Source organism: Chanos chanos, chromosome 1 (genome assembly GCF_902362185.1).
Source record: "Chanos chanos chromosome 1, fChaCha1.1, whole genome shotgun sequence".
Classification (NCBI taxonomy): domain Eukaryota; kingdom Metazoa; phylum Chordata; class Actinopteri; order Gonorynchiformes; family Chanidae; genus Chanos; species Chanos chanos.
In genome coordinates this window covers 3,777,838-3,797,777 of record NC_044495.1, presented here as the reverse complement: position 1 = coordinate 3,797,777, position 19,940 = coordinate 3,777,838, and the positions used below count along the sequence as shown (strand labels likewise).

The 19,940-nt window shown below is 42.0% G+C and overlaps 2 protein-coding genes across 4 annotated transcripts; one reads left to right on the top strand and one right to left on the bottom strand.

The window, feature by feature from the left end:
* The first annotated feature begins 8,252 nt into the window (after window positions 1-8,252).
* Window positions 8,253-13,618, top strand: ctsba (cathepsin Ba). The gene is made up of 10 exons (XM_030774516.1): window positions 8,253-8,372; window positions 10,219-10,342; window positions 10,801-10,886; window positions 11,204-11,318; window positions 11,621-11,736; window positions 11,832-11,917; window positions 12,027-12,173; window positions 12,359-12,475; window positions 12,603-12,731; window positions 12,973-13,618. The coding sequence occupies exons 2-10, from the start codon at window positions 10,220-10,222 to the stop codon at window positions 13,044-13,046; spliced, it is 993 nt and encodes a 330-aa protein (XP_030630376.1). The 5' UTR covers window positions 8,253-8,372; window position 10,219; the 3' UTR covers window positions 13,047-13,618.
* Window positions 13,619-15,008: 1,390 nt separating this feature from the next.
* cgref1 (cell growth regulator with EF-hand domain 1) lies at window positions 15,009-19,658 on the bottom strand. 3 transcript variants are annotated; one of them, XM_030778136.1, is made up of 6 exons: window positions 19,597-19,658; window positions 18,336-18,447; window positions 17,379-17,450; window positions 16,746-16,819; window positions 16,369-16,493; window positions 15,009-16,278 (listed from the first exon to the last, which is right to left on the bottom strand). In XM_030778136.1, the coding sequence occupies exons 1-6, from the start codon at window positions 19,634-19,636 to the stop codon at window positions 15,865-15,867; spliced, it is 837 nt and encodes a 278-aa protein (XP_030633996.1). In that variant the 5' UTR covers window positions 19,637-19,658; the 3' UTR covers window positions 15,009-15,864. The 3 variants fall into 3 exon arrangements, with proteins under 3 accessions (XP_030633996.1, XP_030634003.1, XP_030634010.1); XM_030778143.1 differs by lacking the exon at window positions 19,597-19,658 and adding an exon at window positions 18,934-19,056; XM_030778150.1 differs by lacking the exon at window positions 19,597-19,658 and adding an exon at window positions 18,732-18,864.
* Window positions 19,659-19,940: the final 282 nt, after the last annotated feature.

Sequence of the window (19,940 nt, the reverse complement as noted above, 5' to 3'; positions counted from 1 at the left end):
TCCATAGTTTAGCAACCATGTAGGAGAAGGACTTGCCACCAGTTGTAGATTTTATTACTTTGGGCAGGGAAAGAAGGTTTGCGTTTTGTGATCTAAGAGGGAAGTACGGACTATAAATTGTTAAGAGGCCACTTAGGGCTAGACCATTAAGAGCCTATTATGTTAGCAGCAGAATTTTATAACCAAAACAAAACCTAACAAGTAACCAGTGTAGAGTGAGTAATATTGGACTAATATATTTACACTTCCTATTTCCTGTAAGAACTAGCTGCAGCATTCTGAACGAAATGTAAATTGTTTATATACATGGTTTATAAACATGTTCTGTGCGTGCGTGTGTGTGTATGTGTGTGAGTGTGTGTGCGCGTGCGTGCGTGCGTGTGTGTATGTGTGTGTGTGTTTGTGTGTGTGTGTTTGTGTGTCTGTGTGTGTGTGTGCGTGTGTGTGTGTGTGTGTGTGTGTGTGTATGTGTGTGTGTGTGTTGTCCTCTTCTATTGTTAGTTGGATTGCACGTTGTCTCACTGACACCTGTTGTGAACATCTGGCTTCAGTCCTGAGATCTGTTCAGACTAACTTAAGAGAGCTGGAGCTGAGAGATAATAACCTGTGGGATTCAGGAGTGGAGCTGCTCTCTGCTGGACTGAGGGAGCCCAAGTGTAAACTCAAGACACTGAGGTGAGTAGTTTTTGTGTGCGTGTGTGTGCGTGTGTGTGTGTGTGTGCAAGTGGGTGGGGGTGTATTTTTATGGTTGGATCAGTTGTGTCTGATATAGAATTTGAAGACTGCATAGGTACATCCATGATTTTTACATGTTCTGAAGGCCACCAAAAATGCTCAGTGGTAAAAGTTCACCTTTCAGTTCTAAAGATGCACTTTAAAAATGTTAGCAACATGCTGACAAGTTGAATCAAATATTAATGATCTAAATAAAGGCAGCATCAGTAGTCATGACTGATTAGTCATGACTAAGATGCAGTTCTTTCTCCTTCTGTAGACTGGGTCTGTGTCACTTTACAGAGGACTCCTGTGTAGATCAGGCCCCCGTTATGCAATCTCCACACTCTATCCTGAGAGAGCTAGACCTGAGAGACAACAACCTGCAAGATTCAGGGGTAAAGCTGCTCTCTGCTGGACTGAAAGAAAGAAAGTGTATTGCAGTTCAGTGCAGGTTGGGGTGCGCCTTGTGAAAGTGTAGGTTTCAGTGTATCTCTGTCACAACCTGCACCGCCATTTTGGACTTTTGGTTTGACATGTCTTTGTGCTCCTGTTCTTTGTCTGTCTCCGCCCCTCACCTGTTCCTGTTTTGTCTCATTATTACCTTGTTAATTTTATCCAATCCTGTTTTGCCCTGTTTAGTTCTCCCTTGTATTTAAGTCCTAGTGTTTGCCTTGTCTTTGTCTATCGTTGTTTGTGTTTTTGCACACTGTTATGCTGCACCTTTTTGTTATCGGCTTTTGTTATTAGTTTGCACTGTATTTTGGTCTTCATTTTAAGTAAAGTCTTCTGTTTTGTCACCTTCAATCATCGTGTCTTGCACTTGGGTCCTGCACCACACCACCAGCGTGACAATCTCTTAGTGAACATATACTGATCAGGGGGTCAAGAACCTATAGCATGTTAGTCATGTATAGACTATAAATGGGTTGAGCTATTTTATCAGTGAATATAATTGTAAAATATTCAACCTGTGTACAATTTTAGCTGGATGATATGTTGACCAAAAAATAAAAAATAAGGAAAATGTGAAATAAAGTTGGTTTTCTCATTTCATCTCAAGTGAATGAATCACAGTGCATTTGTTGAGGTGTCAAGGTTCACAAAAATGTCACATTCATAGTGCAAACATGTGTAGTGCTTATGGTGTGGAACAGTTTGATATGGATGATGACTCAAACAGTGAATAAGTTCTGCAGTTTTCACCTGTTTCATTTCAGCCATTTAATTCTTTCTCCTTTGACAATCATCGTAAGCTAACTTAAGCAACTTACTCACTATAGGTTGGATCACTGCTGTCTCTTGTCTGAATCTTCTGTAACTGCGGTCTCAGCTCTCCAGTCAATTAACTCACCTCTGAGAGAGCTGAATCTCAGCTACAATAATCTGACTGATTCAGGAGTGAAGAAGCTCTGTGCTGGACTGACCAGTCCAAACTCTAAACTGTGCAAATTGGGGCAAGTTTATATGTAAGAGTGCGTGTATGTGTCTGTGTAGGTGTACACAGTTCCTGCATATAATCTTGTCTCGTTGTTTCCACAGATTGAGTGTTCGTGTCTTACAAAAACCTGCGGTGTCAATCTTGCCTTAGTCCTGCGATGTCCCCACTCTAACCTGAGAGAGCTGTAACTTGGAGCCAATGAATGGCAGGATTCTGGATTGAAGCTGCTCTCTGCTGGACTGGAGAATCCACCCTGTGAACAAGAAATACTGGGGTGCAGACAGCAGAGTCCATTAGCATAACCGTTTTAAAAACCACATTGAACGTGACGCAATAGAAATACTTTGGTCATCCACACCGAAACAGATGTGTAAAAGACTGTGTTAACCATTGAGGTTTTTCAAAAACACCTCAGAATCCAGTGGCAAGTTCTACATCGGTCAAATTCTTATTTTTGATCACTACACCTCCCAGAATGTCCAACCGTCAGTCTGAGCTGTCTGATTCTCTGCAGGCCGGTAGGTTGTCAAATCACACGGAAAGGGTGTGCTTCTCTGGCCTCAGCTCTAGGATCAAACCTTTCACATCTGAGAGAGCTGGATCGGAGCTACACTCACCCAGAGGGTTCAGGAGGGAAGGAAGATGCTCTCCAGGCTGTAGGAGGATCCAGGCTATAAACTGGAGAAACTTAAGTAAGCATGATGAGCTATTCCACTGATACAGTGTAGTTCAGACACTACACCCCCCTATTCAGTTTCTTTGTTCTTGTTGCCCTACAGGCTGGACCATTATGGAAAGTGCAGGATGAAATCTGGAGTGAGGAAATGTACGATATACAAAGTCTAAGAACAGCATTAAGAAAACAGGAAAGATACATATAAGTAATTTAAAACTTACATTCATTCGGTCTGAATAACAGCTGGTTTGATCATATCACAAAGACACAGATCAGTATCTCCAAAAAAAAGAGGGCCTTTGTTTCGATGCCCTTGTAAAATACAAGAACAAGCTTCATGCTCTTTGTATAGAGGCTTTGCCAACAGACTTTTCCATTCATTGAGCTCGGTTTTCTCCTTGCACCCACATTGAGCTGATGTGTGCCCCTGATAAGTGCCCTTTATCAGCTACAAGTGTGTCCTCTTCTACCTTAAATGACTTGGTAGTGTAGCCACTCCTTGGCCAGACAGTAACTTATATCTGAATACTGGTAGTGTTGATATGTTATTAGCACTGTACGATCAGCTGAATCATTTTATAATGACACCTTCCTCTTTTGGTTTAAGCATGCCTGTCAGCTGACGCTGGACCAGAGCACAGAACACAGGGCTTTTGAAAAACGTGCCTTTTCATTATAGGCAACAAAGTAACAAGGTTCACTTACACTGAACTTAAAAATATTGTTTATCGACATTATGGTTAGCTCACGGATATGCTTTTTTTTTGTCTATGCAGTTTTTTGAAGTTGCTCAGGATATAAGCCTCTCCTAAATGACTGAATTTAAGTGTAAATGATTGTAGGCTTTTCCATTAACATTAATTTACTGAACACTCATTTAAAAATAATATATGTATTATCTTTTTATGATATTTCATATTTTATTGTATTTTTTCAAGTCACTGTTTGATTAGACCGTGGTGATACGAAACACAAAATGACAGTTTTATTGATCTATCTACATTTGTGTGTGTGTGTGTGTGTGAGCGTGTGCATATGTGTCAGAATTTTATTTATATATCTACACACACACACACACACACACACACACACACACACACACATATATTTTTATATATAATCAGTCTGAAATAAAGCTATCACAGGGAATCGTTCTCTGTCATTTAAGAGTGCTTTGTGGTTCTAAATAAAGACTTTCCAGTTTAAATACTTCAGTTAAGACAGGTGAGTGTCCTCGCAGTTCTGCTGTAGGCACGGCAACTTCTAGACTGACAAAATCAGACAAAATCAAACTTCAGCACACCGTCTTCTATGGCTGAGAGAGAACTTGCAAAAGTTTCATAACTGTAAAAGTGACATACAAACAAGGTATAGTATTGCAATAGAGTTTGCATGAGATATCCACTTCCCATTCTAAACATAAATATTCCACGAACATAGATCAAAAATTGAAATATGTATTCATATCATGTGACTGATCACACTGTTGAAGCATCCTCCTACTTTATACTGTTCATATTTTCAAATTCAAATGTATGCAGGTGGGTATTTGTGGGTAACAGTATAGCTTTTATGTAATGGTAAATATGAGGAACAGAAAAATGAACTTAGTTAGTTCATGTGACTGGTAAAACTGACGCCACGTCTCAACAATAAATAACTGAATGAAATGTAACTAAATATAATGAGTTTCATTTAACAGGGAAACAGATAAGTGCTAATATAACTACTCCAAGGTTTGGCGAGACAAAACCAGATTGCGTTTGATGCAGACAAGGGATCGCCTTGAGGTCAAAAGGCCACAACAACAGATGAGCAAAGCTAACAGAATTGCAAATGTAGTATCAAAATCAGCCACTAGATGTCAGAGATGTACATCTAACGGAACACAGCAAAACAAGTGGATGTGTCTGTCTGTGTGGTAACCGTGAGGCTGTTGTGAAGCATAATTTTTACTGATTTTTTAATTTGCCACAAGTGTACCACACAGCACCATTGGGCCTGAGATTTCTTCAAGATGTGATCCGTGAAAGGAAGCACTTGTACTCTCTGGGTGGAAAGTCTTCAGTGAGACTCACCTAGGATGGCTTTAAGGACCACAGCGGTTAAGAGCTCTCCCGCACCTGTACGGAGAAAATAAAACAGAGGAGGTGAGATCCATCAGGGGCCACGTTAGACCAGAGGTTTGCCTTAAAACTTTGTGTGGTTCTCAGTTAAGGTAGTCAGAGTATCTGTCCTGATTCTGATAGGTGTCACCATGTGCTCTGCCACGTGACGAAGAGATGTCGATGCCCACCCCCAGTCTTTTTATCTTTAGAGGGTTGTTACTGGAATACACACACACACACACACACATACACACACACAAACACACACACACACAAACACACACACACACACACAAACACACACGCACACACACAAACACACACACAAACACACACACACCACGGGTTTCATGTGCTTGATGTGCGAGAACATACCATTATTTACCCTTTTTTCAGTGAGGCTAAGACTGTAATATTTCAGCAAACCAGAACCAGAACCAGAACCCTGCCCCCTTCTCTGGCTGTTCTATGAACCAGTGGCTGTTATTCAGTGTAGAAACTAATTTCAATGTGTTTCGACTCACTGTCAGCTGATGCTAGACAAGCTTCAAAATCCTGACTCTGCCTCAGTGTGTTGTAGGTTAAATATGAAACTTTCAGATCCTCCTTTTCCCTAATACATTGCATGCAGTACTGACTACCATAAAACTTAACAAGAATTCTTCAGAAGTCGGTCGTCATGTGTCTGATCACACCTGCGTTCTCTCTGGGTTCAGTATTAATGACTGTTATCGCACCTGGTCGCATCCTTCTACTTTTATTTTGACCATGCGAAGCATACAAGTTAAATGGGAAGTTTTATAAGGGGAGGGGTCTCATTTTATAGCAGAGACACATAGAGGACTGGGGTGGGGGTGGGGGTGGGGGTGAGGTGTTAAGCGGGGGGGGGGGGGGGGGGGGGGGTAGAGTTTGCTTTAATCAGTCATTCCATAGGTTGTGAGTGATGAGTTGTAAGATTCCAGCATTAAACCCTTGTCTGTAGGCAACAGAAGAGTGCATGAAACCAAAATGCGAGCAAACCTTTCACATCAAAACCACCAACAAAATCCTAAACCAATCAATCGTCAAAATCAACAAAATGGTCTCATCAGTTCCACCCGCTGCTTCTGAGATCTGACAGATCCAGCCCTGTGAGAGGGAAGTTACAACACAAGAACTGATTAAAAACTACAGAAAACCACAGAAACTTCTACTAGCGTGACAGGTTGGCTGTAAGGATGGCTTCCATGCTTCCATGAACTGACCACATAAATGTGCTTAACACAAAAATGACATGACACAATGTGACAGCTAACCAACATAAAGACCATTCCTTTGTCTCCTATATATTCTTTTTCTCACGATGAGCAACTTTATCTCAAGAACCCATGTCAACTTTTCATTTTACATCATTTCAGTTAAAAATAATACCACCACATCACGCTTAAAAAACGCTGGAGTCCCTAAGCCAATAATTAGAAAACAAAACAAAAACTTTAAATTATAGTTTTATGCTGTATTGCAGACACATTCAAATTACAGACTGAGGTCTTTTTAACCTAATCATCTACATCTGATTAACATATAAGGAAATTGTCTTGGTGGACATGCTCTACAGGGTTTTTCAAAACAGCCTGCAGTATCTTGGGGATTTTTTTTCATATGTTAGAACGTTATTTTATAAATGTGATCTTATTTGGGTTGGTTTTGTAAGTCATTCATTCAATAAATGCTGCAACAGCAAAAATGTATTTCGGTTGCTTAATGCCTGAATCCTGTTAATTGCAGCTTGTAGATATAGTTACGGTTCCATGTTTAACAGACAGTATGAAAAATGTGCCATTCTGCACATTTTGTATTAGTTGGCAAGACAAACTTCTCTATCATTGTCACGTCTTGTCATCATAACGTCTACTTTTCAACCACACCAAAGAAATGACGGAGAGGTCAAACATGGAAGCGAAATTTCAGCTCTCATGACCGTGGGCGCATTTGAGCTGAGTCAATACACTGACGTATGAGCACACACTTATGTCAGCAAAACTAACGGTCTAATACACTTCTGTTGTGGGAAGCCACTTAATATGTGGCGCTCAATACGTTTTATTACATTTTGTATTTACCAGTTCACTCTATTTGACATTAGAGACAGTATAACAAAATATGGCCCGTTACTAAAAACCCAGAGTCTTAAACTCAGTTTGAGTTTATGAAAACTAATGGTAAAAGTTGTAAGGTTGTATTCCTTGACAGGTAGCACAATACAGCACATGTAAGCGATACATGTTTTAGCCCACTTATTGTCGCAGAGTGAGGTTTTTTTTTTTCTTATGGATGCCCTCCGAGTTTGAACATGAATGCATGTGGTTAGGTGAAAATGTTTGGGCTCAACAGTCATTCTGGAACAATCTGGACTCCATGGCTGTGTTTCTCACCTGGTGTTTGTGTTATGTTTTTGTTCATAACCTCGTGTGCCTTTTGCAAAGTGGAATTGATTGGTTATCGCTAAGCAAACATGCGGTCAAAAGACGGTATTAGCCAATTCCCATTAGGATAATCAGGTCCTACGTTGGAATAAGTTAAATCAAGAATGCCAAAGTCCAGCCCCGAAAACCCACTCTCCTACTGAAATCAGCTGTAACCCTGATCCAACACACCCAACAGGGATCCTGTTGAAAACCTAAACTATCTGCATCAGGTGCGTTAAATAGCGACTCAGCTGTCCAACGGTAGTCCTATTGCATTTAAATAATCTTTTGAATTTTTTAATGTTTTGTAATGAAATATACCCTTTGAGTTGACATGGACAGGAAATGGCAGCTTTAGGATTAATCGGTCTGATGATGTATATGGCCAAGATAACGCTTGTGCATTTCAAAGCTAACCATGGAAAAGCCTGTCAAAATTGCGTAATTGCTAACTTATCATATCAATATCTAATATATTAAGCTAAAATATGGACAGGACTGTGCATCCCTTCTGTATATATTATTTAACATTTACAAATGCTCAGCACTAATGGATGATGGACACAGTTTAGACTCCTGGCCGAACCGCTCTACCTGGTGTACAGGCGAGAGCGAAACTGACGGGTTACGGGACCCAGAAGCACAGATCAGACTAGACAGCTCTCCAAGTGACTGTCGTGTTGAAGTAAGTATAGTGATTTTTCTTATTAAAAGTGGTAATGATTGTATTAACTGAGAAACGTGAAATATTCAGTACCCGATGCGTGTAAATTCAAAAGACACAGCATTAAGGAACGGAAAAAAGTTGAGTCACGTGAGGGTCACCAGACAAGGGCGCATATGACTAGTCACATGATTCCCGTTAGACTGCTTAAAACGGGAATCGAAACCACGAAGTCGTCACCCAGCTATAAAAAGTGGAGTAACGCACAGTTAACTGACAGCTAAGGGACACACTAAAGAGAGAACGCAAACATTTATTACAGGTAAAGTTAAAATGTATAAATACTTTTTAATTACAGAATTAGCTGATTAAAATAACATCTAAGACCTACTCAGACAGCTAAAGATAGTAAGGTGTGCTAACTAATATGAAACGTTTCTGGCAAAACCGGATTGTTTTTTCTTAGGTTATTTGGGTTAAGCTTTCGACAAAGTATACGTTATCTTGGGTGCTCTGTGATAGCTTGTGTTGTTTGTGTTTTTGCAACAGTAAGAGTCGTACAATGTGGTCCCGGAAATAAAAGTGAAATGGCCTACTTTCGATGAGTCGTTTTTGTTTTGCACGTTGTCGTATAATTGAGTAGTACTGAAGTTTCGAACTGCCTTTTGTTGTCATGTATAATCTCAAATCAGTATGCTTTTTTTCCCTCACTGTGTCTACAGTTTCAAACAAATATGATACCGAGGTAAACGATGTTACCTAAAACCTAGATTTGAAGGTAACCTTATCGTGTGCTGTATCTAGATCAGTGACTGAGAATCAGTTTATATTTCTGTTTCTTTTGCCTTTAATACAGTTTCGCTGTGTTGCAGAAACGACCTTATAAGATTACAGTATTATTTCGACTTCTTCGCCATCAGTCAGTATCTATGTTACAGAACACAGAAAACGTGGTTTAATTGTTAACTTGGTGGTCGCGTCCTTGTTTGAAGCACCTATTTTTCTTCCTTATCTTCCAGAAAGTTGGAACATTAGCTTCGCAATGCACAGTTTCGGATGTTTTTACGAAATTTAAACGCCGCGATGGAGATCTGCTATGTTATCAATGAGTGGATATCAATTCCATTTAACCCTCAGTGTTACTTTTGTTTACACGAACATTTCCGAAGCGTGATGATATTTCAAGAGGCAAACAGGACTCAAACTGGTCGAAAGATCGATGTCCTTCAAACGTCAGGTTTTGCACTTAGGTTTTTGTCGCTTTGTTCCGGTATGATGTTTTTTTTTTTCCACAGGCCAAGCATGATGGTAAATCATACGCTCTGCGACAGAGAAATGAACTTGTGCTGACTCACTCGCCCGTCATGACACTGGTGGTTTTGTTGGGCTCTACACACCTAATGTAATGTTTTTGCGATAAGAGGAAGTCGGCCCACAGATTTCGTTGCCACAACCAACAAGATTCACCACGTTTCGACCAACCCACTCCTGCCTCTTAGGCATTTGTACAGAAACAATCCCGACGCCTAAACTGTTACAGAAAGAAACAGTGTTCGAACCGCTGTCTTTTGTGTGACAAACGATTCTTGCAATAGATGTCGAAACAAGTGTCAGTAAAAACCCACGGTGTTTTTTTTTTTTTTGGTCACTTGTTTGTGCTTTTAAAGGTCGGAGACTGGAAGATTGTTAGTCAGTCTTTATCGCGTGCTTGAAGCCTCTCTCCTTAGATAGTCCTCCGACAGTGGAAGATGCTAAGGTTGCCTAGGTTGACGTAATCCTTTCCCCACACGTTGTTTATTCAGTCAGACGCACAAGTGATGATGGCTTGAATGCGTTTACCAGAGCTCTTGGGTCCGCATGACTGCTGACTAAATGGAGAACTCAAGTGTGCAGGCACTAATGTGTGTTACTGGAGGGTGGAGAATGACTCTTCTAGTCTTTAAAAAAACCCCATCTCTGCTCCCTCTCAGGCCTCTTGGTTCCTCTCCTGTGGTTTAATGAGTCTCTTGAGATTTCTTAAGGTTTCTGAAGATTTCTTTATGCCAGATTTTTTTTTTCATTTTGTTCCCCTTTGAATCCCCATTGTTTTTCTAATCACCGTTTTATGGTAAAATGCGGCCATGTGTAACTTTGATGGGACAACTGACAGTGTCTTGCCTGTTTTGCAGAATGTGGCGTTTGGCGTTTTTTTGCCTCCTCGGGGCGGTGTCCGTCAGCTGGGCCAGGCCACGCCTTTCTCCGCTGTCTCAGGAGATGGTCAACTACATCAACAAGCTTAACACTACATGGAAGGTGAGGTTTTCGTCCCTGCCCTGAGAGACCTGAGGTGTGTTACAGAGTGCAGGGTTTCTCAGTTGGACAGGTGGCTTTTAGTACATAGTCACAACTCTTGCAGAAGAGCAGCCAAGGAACATTCATAATGGACTTTTGACCTAAGTTTATGCTTTATGAACAACACACACACACACACACACACACACACACACACAGAGACCACCACCACCACCAACTTCCAGAGTTGCTGTTCCTCTCAATGTGTATATGCTGCTTTAAAGTACTTCAGTTTCTCAAAAGAGTTTGATCACCAAGTCTGTATTTTTTTTTTTTTTTCATTTCTTTTTTTTATTTTTTGCTTCTCAGCTCTGACCTTGAAAGAAACCAGTGTTAAGTGTTGTGTTTCAGCATGTGGCTTGTATAGTTATACAGTTACACAAATCCATTTTTTTCCCCCCTCTTTTCTCTTCCTGAAGGCTGGTCATAACTTTCCTAACGTGGACTACAGCTACGTGAAGAGACTGTGTGGGACTCTGCTCAAAGGCCCCAAACTCCCAGTCATGTGAGTGGAGACGTCGGGTCGGGGGGAGGGGGGGGGGCAGTGGGCGGCCGAGGCGCTCTCGGTCGAGGGGAGACTTTCTCACATACGCTCAGCTTACGAATAACTTCCTCTCTCAGGCTGACTAACCCCGTTTCTCGCTGAACATGTCGGTTCAGCTCTTTGTTTCCTCCTTCCATTCGATACCACTGTATTAGTCACGAGGGGTTTCCGTGTGAAGTTTTTTTTTTCCCCCCCTACATCTCAGCTGGAGGAAAGTTAGCACCTGTGTCTTGCGTGAAAGATGTTTTACGATTATCGTTGTTTTGTTCCTTTTTCAGGGTCCAGTATGCTGGGGATATGAAGCTGCCCAAAAACTTTGATGCTAGGGAGCAGTGGCCTGACTGCCCGACGCTGAAGGAGATCAGAGACCAGGGTTCCTGTGGCTCGTGCTGGGTAAGAGCTTTTCCTGTCTGCAGGAAACTGATCTGAGATCAGTCTTCTTAGCCTTTAGTCTTTAAGGACGCGAGGTTGTTCTGTTTAAACCACGCCGTGAAACACCTGAATTCTTGACTGGCTCCAAGAAAGCGCTTTCCACATGTAACGATCCTTAAGTGACTTGAGGGAAAACGGTGCTGAATCATGAATCGGGTCTGTTTTCAGTGTTTCACGGCAGGGTGTTGTAAAAATGAGATTACCCTTAGGGACATCTAATGAATAACTGATTGTGTGTATGTGTTTCTGCATTTCACCTACAGGCTTTTGGAGCTGCTGAAGCAATCTCTGACAGGACTTGTATCCATAGCAACGGCAAAGTGAACGTGGAGATCTCAGCTCAGGACCTGCTGACCTGCTGCTATAACTGTGGGATGGGGTAAGTATGCGTCGCATGCCCGCTCCTCAGCATCTCCTCAGTCAGTACCTTTCTGTCAGTAACAACATCAAACGACTGGTCGGGTCTTTGTCCAGGTGTAATGGCGGTTACCCATCTGCTGCGTGGAACTTCTGGAGCTCTGAAGGACTGGTGTCTGGAGGTCTCTACAACTCCCACATCGGTGAGTGTTCACACAGAGGCTGGAAGTCAAACCCTGTCGTGCCGTAGAGCCCCTCTGTACTGAACTGTGTGTGTGTGTGTGTGTGTGTTTGTGCGTCTGTGTTTTCCAGGCTGTCGGCCATACACCATTGAGCCATGTGAGCACCACGTAAACGGTTCTCGTCCCCCGTGCACTGGGGAGGGCGGAGACACGCCCCAGTGCGAGATGAGGTGCGAGGCGGGCTACTCTCCCTCGTACAAACAGGACAAACATTTCGGTAGGGGCCCTTTCTACCGTTTCACTTCAGATTACGAGAACCGTCGGTCGGTGTGACTGAGCACGGTTTCCCCTTTGCCTGTGTCTTATGTCAGAGGCGGTCCTCAGAATGTGGTTTTGATGTAGCCTGTTTTTTTTTTTTTTGTTTTTTTTTAAATCCTCTTTTACTTTATTTTGTCACATTAGGACGGAGCTCATACAGTGTTGATGCAGATGAGCAGCAGATTATGATGGAGATTTACAAGAATGGTCCAGTAGAGGGCGCCTTCACCGTCTATGAAGATTTTCTCCAGTACAAGAGTGGTGAGCGTACATCATTCTGATTGCACAGTACCGCCGACGTTCGTTAGCATGTACAAGCTTGCACTTCACGCGAATTTGATCTCGGCTCGGACGTGCGGAGCTGTTCTGACTCGTTGCTGCTTTTCAGGAGTCTACCAGCATGTAGGCGGCTCTGCACTCGGAGGCCATGCCATCAAGGTCTTGGGGTGGGGAGAGGAAAATGGCACCCCCTACTGGCTGTGTGCTAACTCCTGGAACACCGACTGGGGTGATAACGGTAAGAGCTGTTGTCTAAGATTCTCAGTGTATTGTTGTGTTTACCTTATCTTATCTTATAATGTTGAACTCATCAGTATTTGAGCACTTGGCTAGTTCTACCTTCAGTACAACTTGTCCGTTGGGTTCGCTGGAGTCGAGCCAAGTATTTGTAAAATCTGTTCACGCGACTCGTACGGAAAGGCACTACTTGAAAGTGTTCATTTCCATTCTTTTCTTTCTTTCTTTCTTTCTTTCTTTAGGCTTTTTCAAAATCCTGAGAGGCCAGGACCATTGTGGGATTGAGTCTGAGATTGTGGCTGGAGTCCCTCAGTAGTGTTATCTCACTCAGGGAATTCTCATGGCAAAAGTCAGTGGAACGAGTGTCCCGGTCTGCCAGCAGACGTCTGAGGGTTGGTTTTTTTTTTTTTTAAGAGTGCAGATCATCTGTGGGTTTTTACATACAAGGCTGACATACAGTGCTAGGATCAGAGGAGACAAGCAAATCAGATTTTCTGTTTTAAACTATCAGGGCCTTTTAAGCCCAGTTATGTGGTTGGTTTTTTTTGCATAGCCTATTTGAACAACAGAATGACAAGCATGTTTTGCACAGTGTAGCCATTGTTAGGGTTATTAGCTGTGCTATCTGACCCTTACAGTTCTCTTGTGTTGAACTGGAGTTAAATTTTAGACCACTGCTTAAATGATTTTTAGTAACACCACAGTAGGTAATCCTGCCCTTTTTACATTAAGCGATTTGTACTTGGTTGAGTTGTCTTAAGGTCCGGGCAGTGACCCTGTGGTCTTCTGAACTTGACCCTTTTTAACTTCTTATTGGTGTTTTTGGTCCATTTTCTTTCACTGTAATTTGATTCATTTTACAATTTTTTTTTTCCAGAAATAATTGTATTGTCAAATGTAAAATAAAACTATTTTCAGTTATTTCCGTTCTGTGTCCAGGTGTCCTATTAAACCCTTTTTTTTTTTTCATGGCAGATCAGGTGCATTTTAATTTCTGTGGAAGCAATCAGAACTTTTTCCTTGTGAAATTGTGTGTGTGTGTGTATATATATCCATTCTGAAATAGAGCTGGAAGTACATGACTTTCTCCGAACCTTCTACATCTCACGTAAGGTACTGAAGTCGATGCTTTTTTTGTTTGTGTGTGTGTATATGTTTGACTTCTTGAACAACACCTGCTCTTTGAATATGTCGTTTAATATTCTTGCAGTATGAAAGTATCAGTGGAATCTATATAGTGCACTGCTTGTAGTGTTTCACGTGACTTGCTGCCTCTCACAGCTGGTTCAGGGTTAGGTTTTTCAACCGTTTTCGTAATCTTCATCATTGTAAACAGATTGATTTCTCTTTCCGTCATGAACACTTGCCTTGTCGCCACCTAGCGGTTGATCACATTATACATGCCTACAGAATGTGGCTTCTTGGTTACTCCAGGGAAGTGTGATTGTTGAAAGTAATAAATAAAGATGACGAACGAAAGAACTGATTTGCCAAACGTCTGGTTTATTTGTTTAGTAAAACACAGGGAAGCTGAAAAGTTTATTGCAATGGCAGAAAAAAAACAATTGATACCTCTGCTGTAAATCTATCCCTGCATCATTTTACGCGTACTTGGAAACACAATACTACTGCAGGTTACGTTGTGAATGCACGGTATCTCTCTTTTTTTTAAGCCATAAAAAGCGCATTGTTTGTCTTTGATAACTTGCATAATAGTTACGGGCACTAAAAAAAAAGAAGAAAAAAAACCAACTCCAGTTGGACAATGAAAACTACGGTTAGCGAAAGCATACCTCACAATAAAGCTCGCTCCTTATTTCTTCCAGGTAATGACGTGTTTTATCCTGCTGGTGGTGTGAAACGCTGTGGTTCTCTGTGTGGTCTTCACACACTTCAGACATTTACCCCCACAGATGTATATGTTTGATAACGGCTGGGATAACGTGGAGGTGTGTAACTGCTTTAGGCGCTAAATTGTTAGGTTCGGTTTGATCGTCGCTGGGATTGTATGACCAGATGCTCATGGAAAGGTCATGCAGAGCGGTGTTCTTCAAAAACAACAATTTCTGAGCATTAAAAAACATTTAACAAGCATGTGGAAAAAAGCGCCAGATTTTAAAATCGATGGACTATTGCTTCACAATGAAAATAATCCTTTATTAAGTAATTAAATAATATATCCCACAACTTTTGTCTGCAGAGTGCTGGTGCATATGTATGTATGTGTGTGTGTGTGTGTGTGTGTATATATATATATATATATATATACACACACACACATACATATGTATGTATGTATAGTTTTTTTCTTTTTTAATTACTGATTGGCTTGGTGAGGGATTTAAATTCAGAAATGTCTTTACTTTTTCTGTTTCTTTCTTTGCTTGTGTTTACTATACAATATTTGGCCACCTCTAAGGATAATGCATTTGCTCAATGAAAATTATGCTGGTTTCAGAAGGCAACAATGAAATGAAGTAGATCGCTGTCAGTCATTTAAGCATCCACATAAAATTTCTACAACAATTATAAAAATCATAAAACATACATACAATGCAGCATTTTATACAAATCAAAATATACAGAACGTTTCTTTTAATAATTTTTCAGTGTTTTTATGTAACCATGAGGTGAAATACTGTTACAGCAGCTTAAATTTGCATAAAAATGTAGGTTTCATTGGGGTTTAAAATGGTTTCCAGTAAGGTAAGGTAAAATAGGTCATTTTTAGTGGGTCGTGAATTCTGCCATAGAAAATAGACACAAACTCTCATTCTCCTCTGGCCGCTGCATAGTGACGGATGTCGAAATCTGTTTCTGTGGCCAACAGCACTGCAAACATGCTCTAAAAGTGCAGACATGCTTAAAAAAACCCAAAAAACGCTTTGCTCCAAGACATCATTACAATTACGATGGACTCTCAGGAAATTCAATCATTCAGCTCAATGCAGGGACAGTTTTCTCTCCACACAACACGCAAGATACTCCTCCAATCCACAGTACGCTAGTCAGGGGCTGTGGTGCAATTAAGAAAAGGTTGTTTTTGTTTGGCTTTATTTCTTTCTTTAAGTTCAGAGGTTGATTCCTGTTCGACGACTGAGCTTGTTTGGCGGAAATCAGTGCTCTGGCCGTCATCACATTTCAGGTTGCCCTTGGTGAACCGGAACCTGAACCTGTTCTCCGTCGACCTGATGGTCTTCACCCTGCTCTGGGTTCTGATGTTCCTGAGCCTGTTCTAGGTTCTGATGTTCTTGAGCTGATTCCGGTATTTCATTCTGCGACGCCTGAGCTTGTTCTTCTTCCGCCTGCTCCTCTGCTGGCTGATCCCGGTTCCCCTCCGGTTCCGTCTTGCCCTCTGACTCCAGGCGCTCCTCTGGGTCGGTGTCTGAGGCCTCCGCTCCACCATCCTGCTGGGTGGACTCCGCCTCCTGCTGCCCTCGCTCCTTCTCCTCCTGTTGCATGGGAGGAGAGAGCAGCTCAGAGGGGTCTAGCATTCCATCCTGATTCAGATCCTGAGTCTGAAGCAAATAATCCACCAAAGAGACCACCTGAAAAGAGAATCGGTTTAGTTTCACAGAACGCGGCGGTCGTACAATTTGTCGTTTTGCTCGCTGTGTGAGGATTAGGGAAGTGCTCACGGATTCTGCTGACTTCGGCGCGGTCGACTGATGGGAGAGGAAATCCGTGAGGAGCTGCATGGCTTCCAGCCCGTCCATCTGCCCGCTTTTGTCGTAGTCGTGCAACGAAAACACGAAGAAAACCTCTGCGTTTCAAAGAAAGAGAGCAACACAGTCAGCACAGTTTGAGTCTTTTGTCCCCCAAACCCCCCCCCCCCCCCCCCCCCCCCACATATCTTCACAGAGTGTTCGCCGTCTAAAATAGCAAACGGTTCTTTGGGAAGTTCCTGTTCTGTTGTTCTTCAGACATGCGAGCTGGTACGGTCTTACTGTAACACTGACTGGTGGTGATGGTGATGGTGATGTTGAGGGGTGGGGTGGGGGGGTGTAACGCTCACCTTGCTCCCATGTGTTTAGGTCTGGACTCGCTTGTCCTTTATTCAAGTTGTCTTTGATGTAACTCTGCAGTAGTCTGAGACAGGGGAGAGATATCAACACATAATCAGAAGAGAGTCTGACACAGCCATGACTGACAATTCTTTGTAAAACTTTAGGTATGCTTTTAAGGGAAAAAAAAAAATGGAAACATGATTTTGGAAATTCAACAAATTTATCTTACACAGCATATGAAGGATGTGTGTGTGTGTGTGTATGTGGAAGGATCAGTTAATTTAGGATGAGTAAGAAATATCGGAAAATAGCAAAGTGATATCTTACAAAGAGGTGAGGAAAGCTGTGTGTAGCAAGGTTAGTCAATGGGAAAAAACACAATTGTGCAAATTTTTTTGAGTTTTTTTTTCCCCACTAAGCAGCATGTGTGTCCTTGCGTTCAGCTGTTGAAATCACACCGCAGTCTCTGATGTGTCAGAGGACTTCGTACTCATAATCAGTAATAGCCAGAGGGCTGATAGCCAAAGAGAACTCAGGAGGGGTATGGGTGTTACAGTGAATAAACAGACACTCCAGGACATAAAATGTTGCAGGACCTGCAAGGACGTTTTGTCAGATTTTGTGTGTTTTGTTCTAATTACTTGCGGTTTTCTTCGCTCGACCCAAACGGATTAGCTGGCGTAAGAACTGGACTCCCCGCCATACGCTCCGCCCTGTGGGAAACACCGTGTATTGCAACTGTCAAATGTTACTATAATCCCTAACAACAGTGAGACAGAAGAGTTACATAACCTAATACCGACAGATATGTTTGTCTCTCTTGTTGAGAGATCATGTGTGTCTTCATGAAAAGTAAATAATCCAAGTCCACCGCTCCCTGATTCACGACCGTTTGAGTTCGGTCAGTATTTGTTCACTAGCGACATGTGAGAACATACATTAAACTCTTACTACAGGCAATATTCTCCTCATTGGAAGAGAAAGAGAGAGAGAGAGTGAGAGAGAGAGAGGGAGAGAGAGAGAGAGGGAGAGAGAGAGAGAAAGAGATATCTATGTGTAAACAGCACAGAACTGCTTCATGTTAACGTCTATCTATAGCTATGATACACCAAATGACATTAAACTTGGGTAATATTTAAAATGTTTAAATTCACTGAGCGTAAATTTCACACGACATTTCAATGATTACTTCACTGAGGTCTAAGATACCACAGTTTGCGCAAGCATACCATCAGTCCTCGCCCGTCCAAAGGTAAACAATTCTAACAACTATCAACTAGCCTGCACAATCATGTCATGTCATGTTTTGTTTAACGAACATAGGCGTTAAACAAAAGTGACCATAAAAAAACTAATAATTACAGTAGCCATCATGTAAGTTTCAAATGATAATGTAGGACAAGAGTTTGGCCTCATATAATGATATCCCAGCTTGTAAAATAATCCAGTAAATGGTTCTAGTTTAAAATACTGTAAATAACTCTAGTAGGAGAATACAAAACCAGCGGCGGGCTGTGACTTAGGTTATGTTCAGAGGTTTCTTTGAAATGTGAGGACTGATCCCGCCCTACTTCTCGTAGAACGGTAACGCGGCCTACCCCTCTGACTCCGGAATCTGCGGAGCACAGTGACCCCGCGGAGAAAGGACGAGTAGCAGCAGCAAACCCGCCACCATTACGTCAACGGCTTCACGGCACCGTACCAAGACACCTGGAAAACATAGGACGGGTTCATAATTGAGTATTCTAAGATTACGTGCAGATCTTTTGTCTCTGTGGAATTAACGGAGAAACGGAACTCGTTTAGTAATCGCGCTCAAGCACAGACACACACACGCACACGCACACAGCGAGGCAGTGTAATAGCATATATCTGTGTCGGTTTCTTAGAATGAAACCGAATGCTTAATACTAAGAGTCTATCGATAGATTAATCACTCAGTAGCCTCAAGGTTGGTTAGCGGAATGGTCACTAGTGATGAATGTAAGTGATACCTCATTTTTCAAGAATGCGGAAAACAGCGACCCATTTTCCAAGAAGGAACATAATGTTACAGTCCTACTGATGCTGCAATAGGGTAATCCTGAAAAGAAGCAGCGAACCCCTGGACCAAATTTTAATTTGCACAGTTAACGAGTAAAGAGTATGACGTATATTCAGCCGCTACAAAAGTGTGAAAAGGGAAAGTAACCGAACCTCGCTCGGAGGCAGCGCGCACCCGCTCCATGATGAGAATGTGGCAACTTCTGCAGTCCCACCCACGCTGCTCAACACTGCATAACGCGCTTTGTTTTCATCAATGCGAGAGTACACGTGGATTCCGCGGACGTGTCTTGTCCTATGGTCTTAATGTACTATACGATACGCTCCTCCTAGGCAAATCCAAGGTCCGCCTTGATTTCAGTGTCAACGCCACGTAGCTGACGCTGACAAAGCAACTAACGAAAAATTTGGGAGACGGTCTTCGACGTCTTGTCCTGATCTTAACCCGCCCCGGACAGTACCACTACAGTTTTTTCCGGTAGTACTGAAAAGAACTACACATAACGGTATCAGAACAGAGGCTCCCAGCCAGGTGAGAGTGAATAAGCTGTCGTCAGAATCAGCTGACAAAAAAACCCGGGATATTCAAGAGCAAATACGCATGGCTTGTAACTGTCACCTAACTGTTTCAAGGCTGCAGAAACATGCAGAATCCGTTGAAATGAGTAGAACAAGACAGTGCGCGCGAGTAGAGCTAGTGTGGCGCTGTGTTCTGCAGAAAAAAGTGTTCTGTACTACTCCAATGTTTTGCGATTGTCAACGATATATCGTCGGTTATATAACGGAGCAACGCTTAAGACTATGATTTGCTCTTACCTGAAGCCATATTTGCTGGGAGCGTACTGGAATGACTCATCTAAAAGGGTGCGACGTATATGAGATGTTGTCACTGAGTTTGGTTCAGCCCACTTTAACCACTAGGTGGCAGGCGAAGTACATTTATTGTTGCATCCGTCGATGTTGAAGGTTTCTGTTACTTGTACAATGTATTATCAGTATGCTCCACTATAAATACATGATACGGAATAATGATAGGCTACTTTTGAAACTACGAAACCAACGCTGCCCGTGCAATTTCAGGTGTCAAATTCACACATCCGTGTACCTTATTTATTGTGCCAGCAAGACCTCTATCATATTGAAAATTGATGGAAATTGTA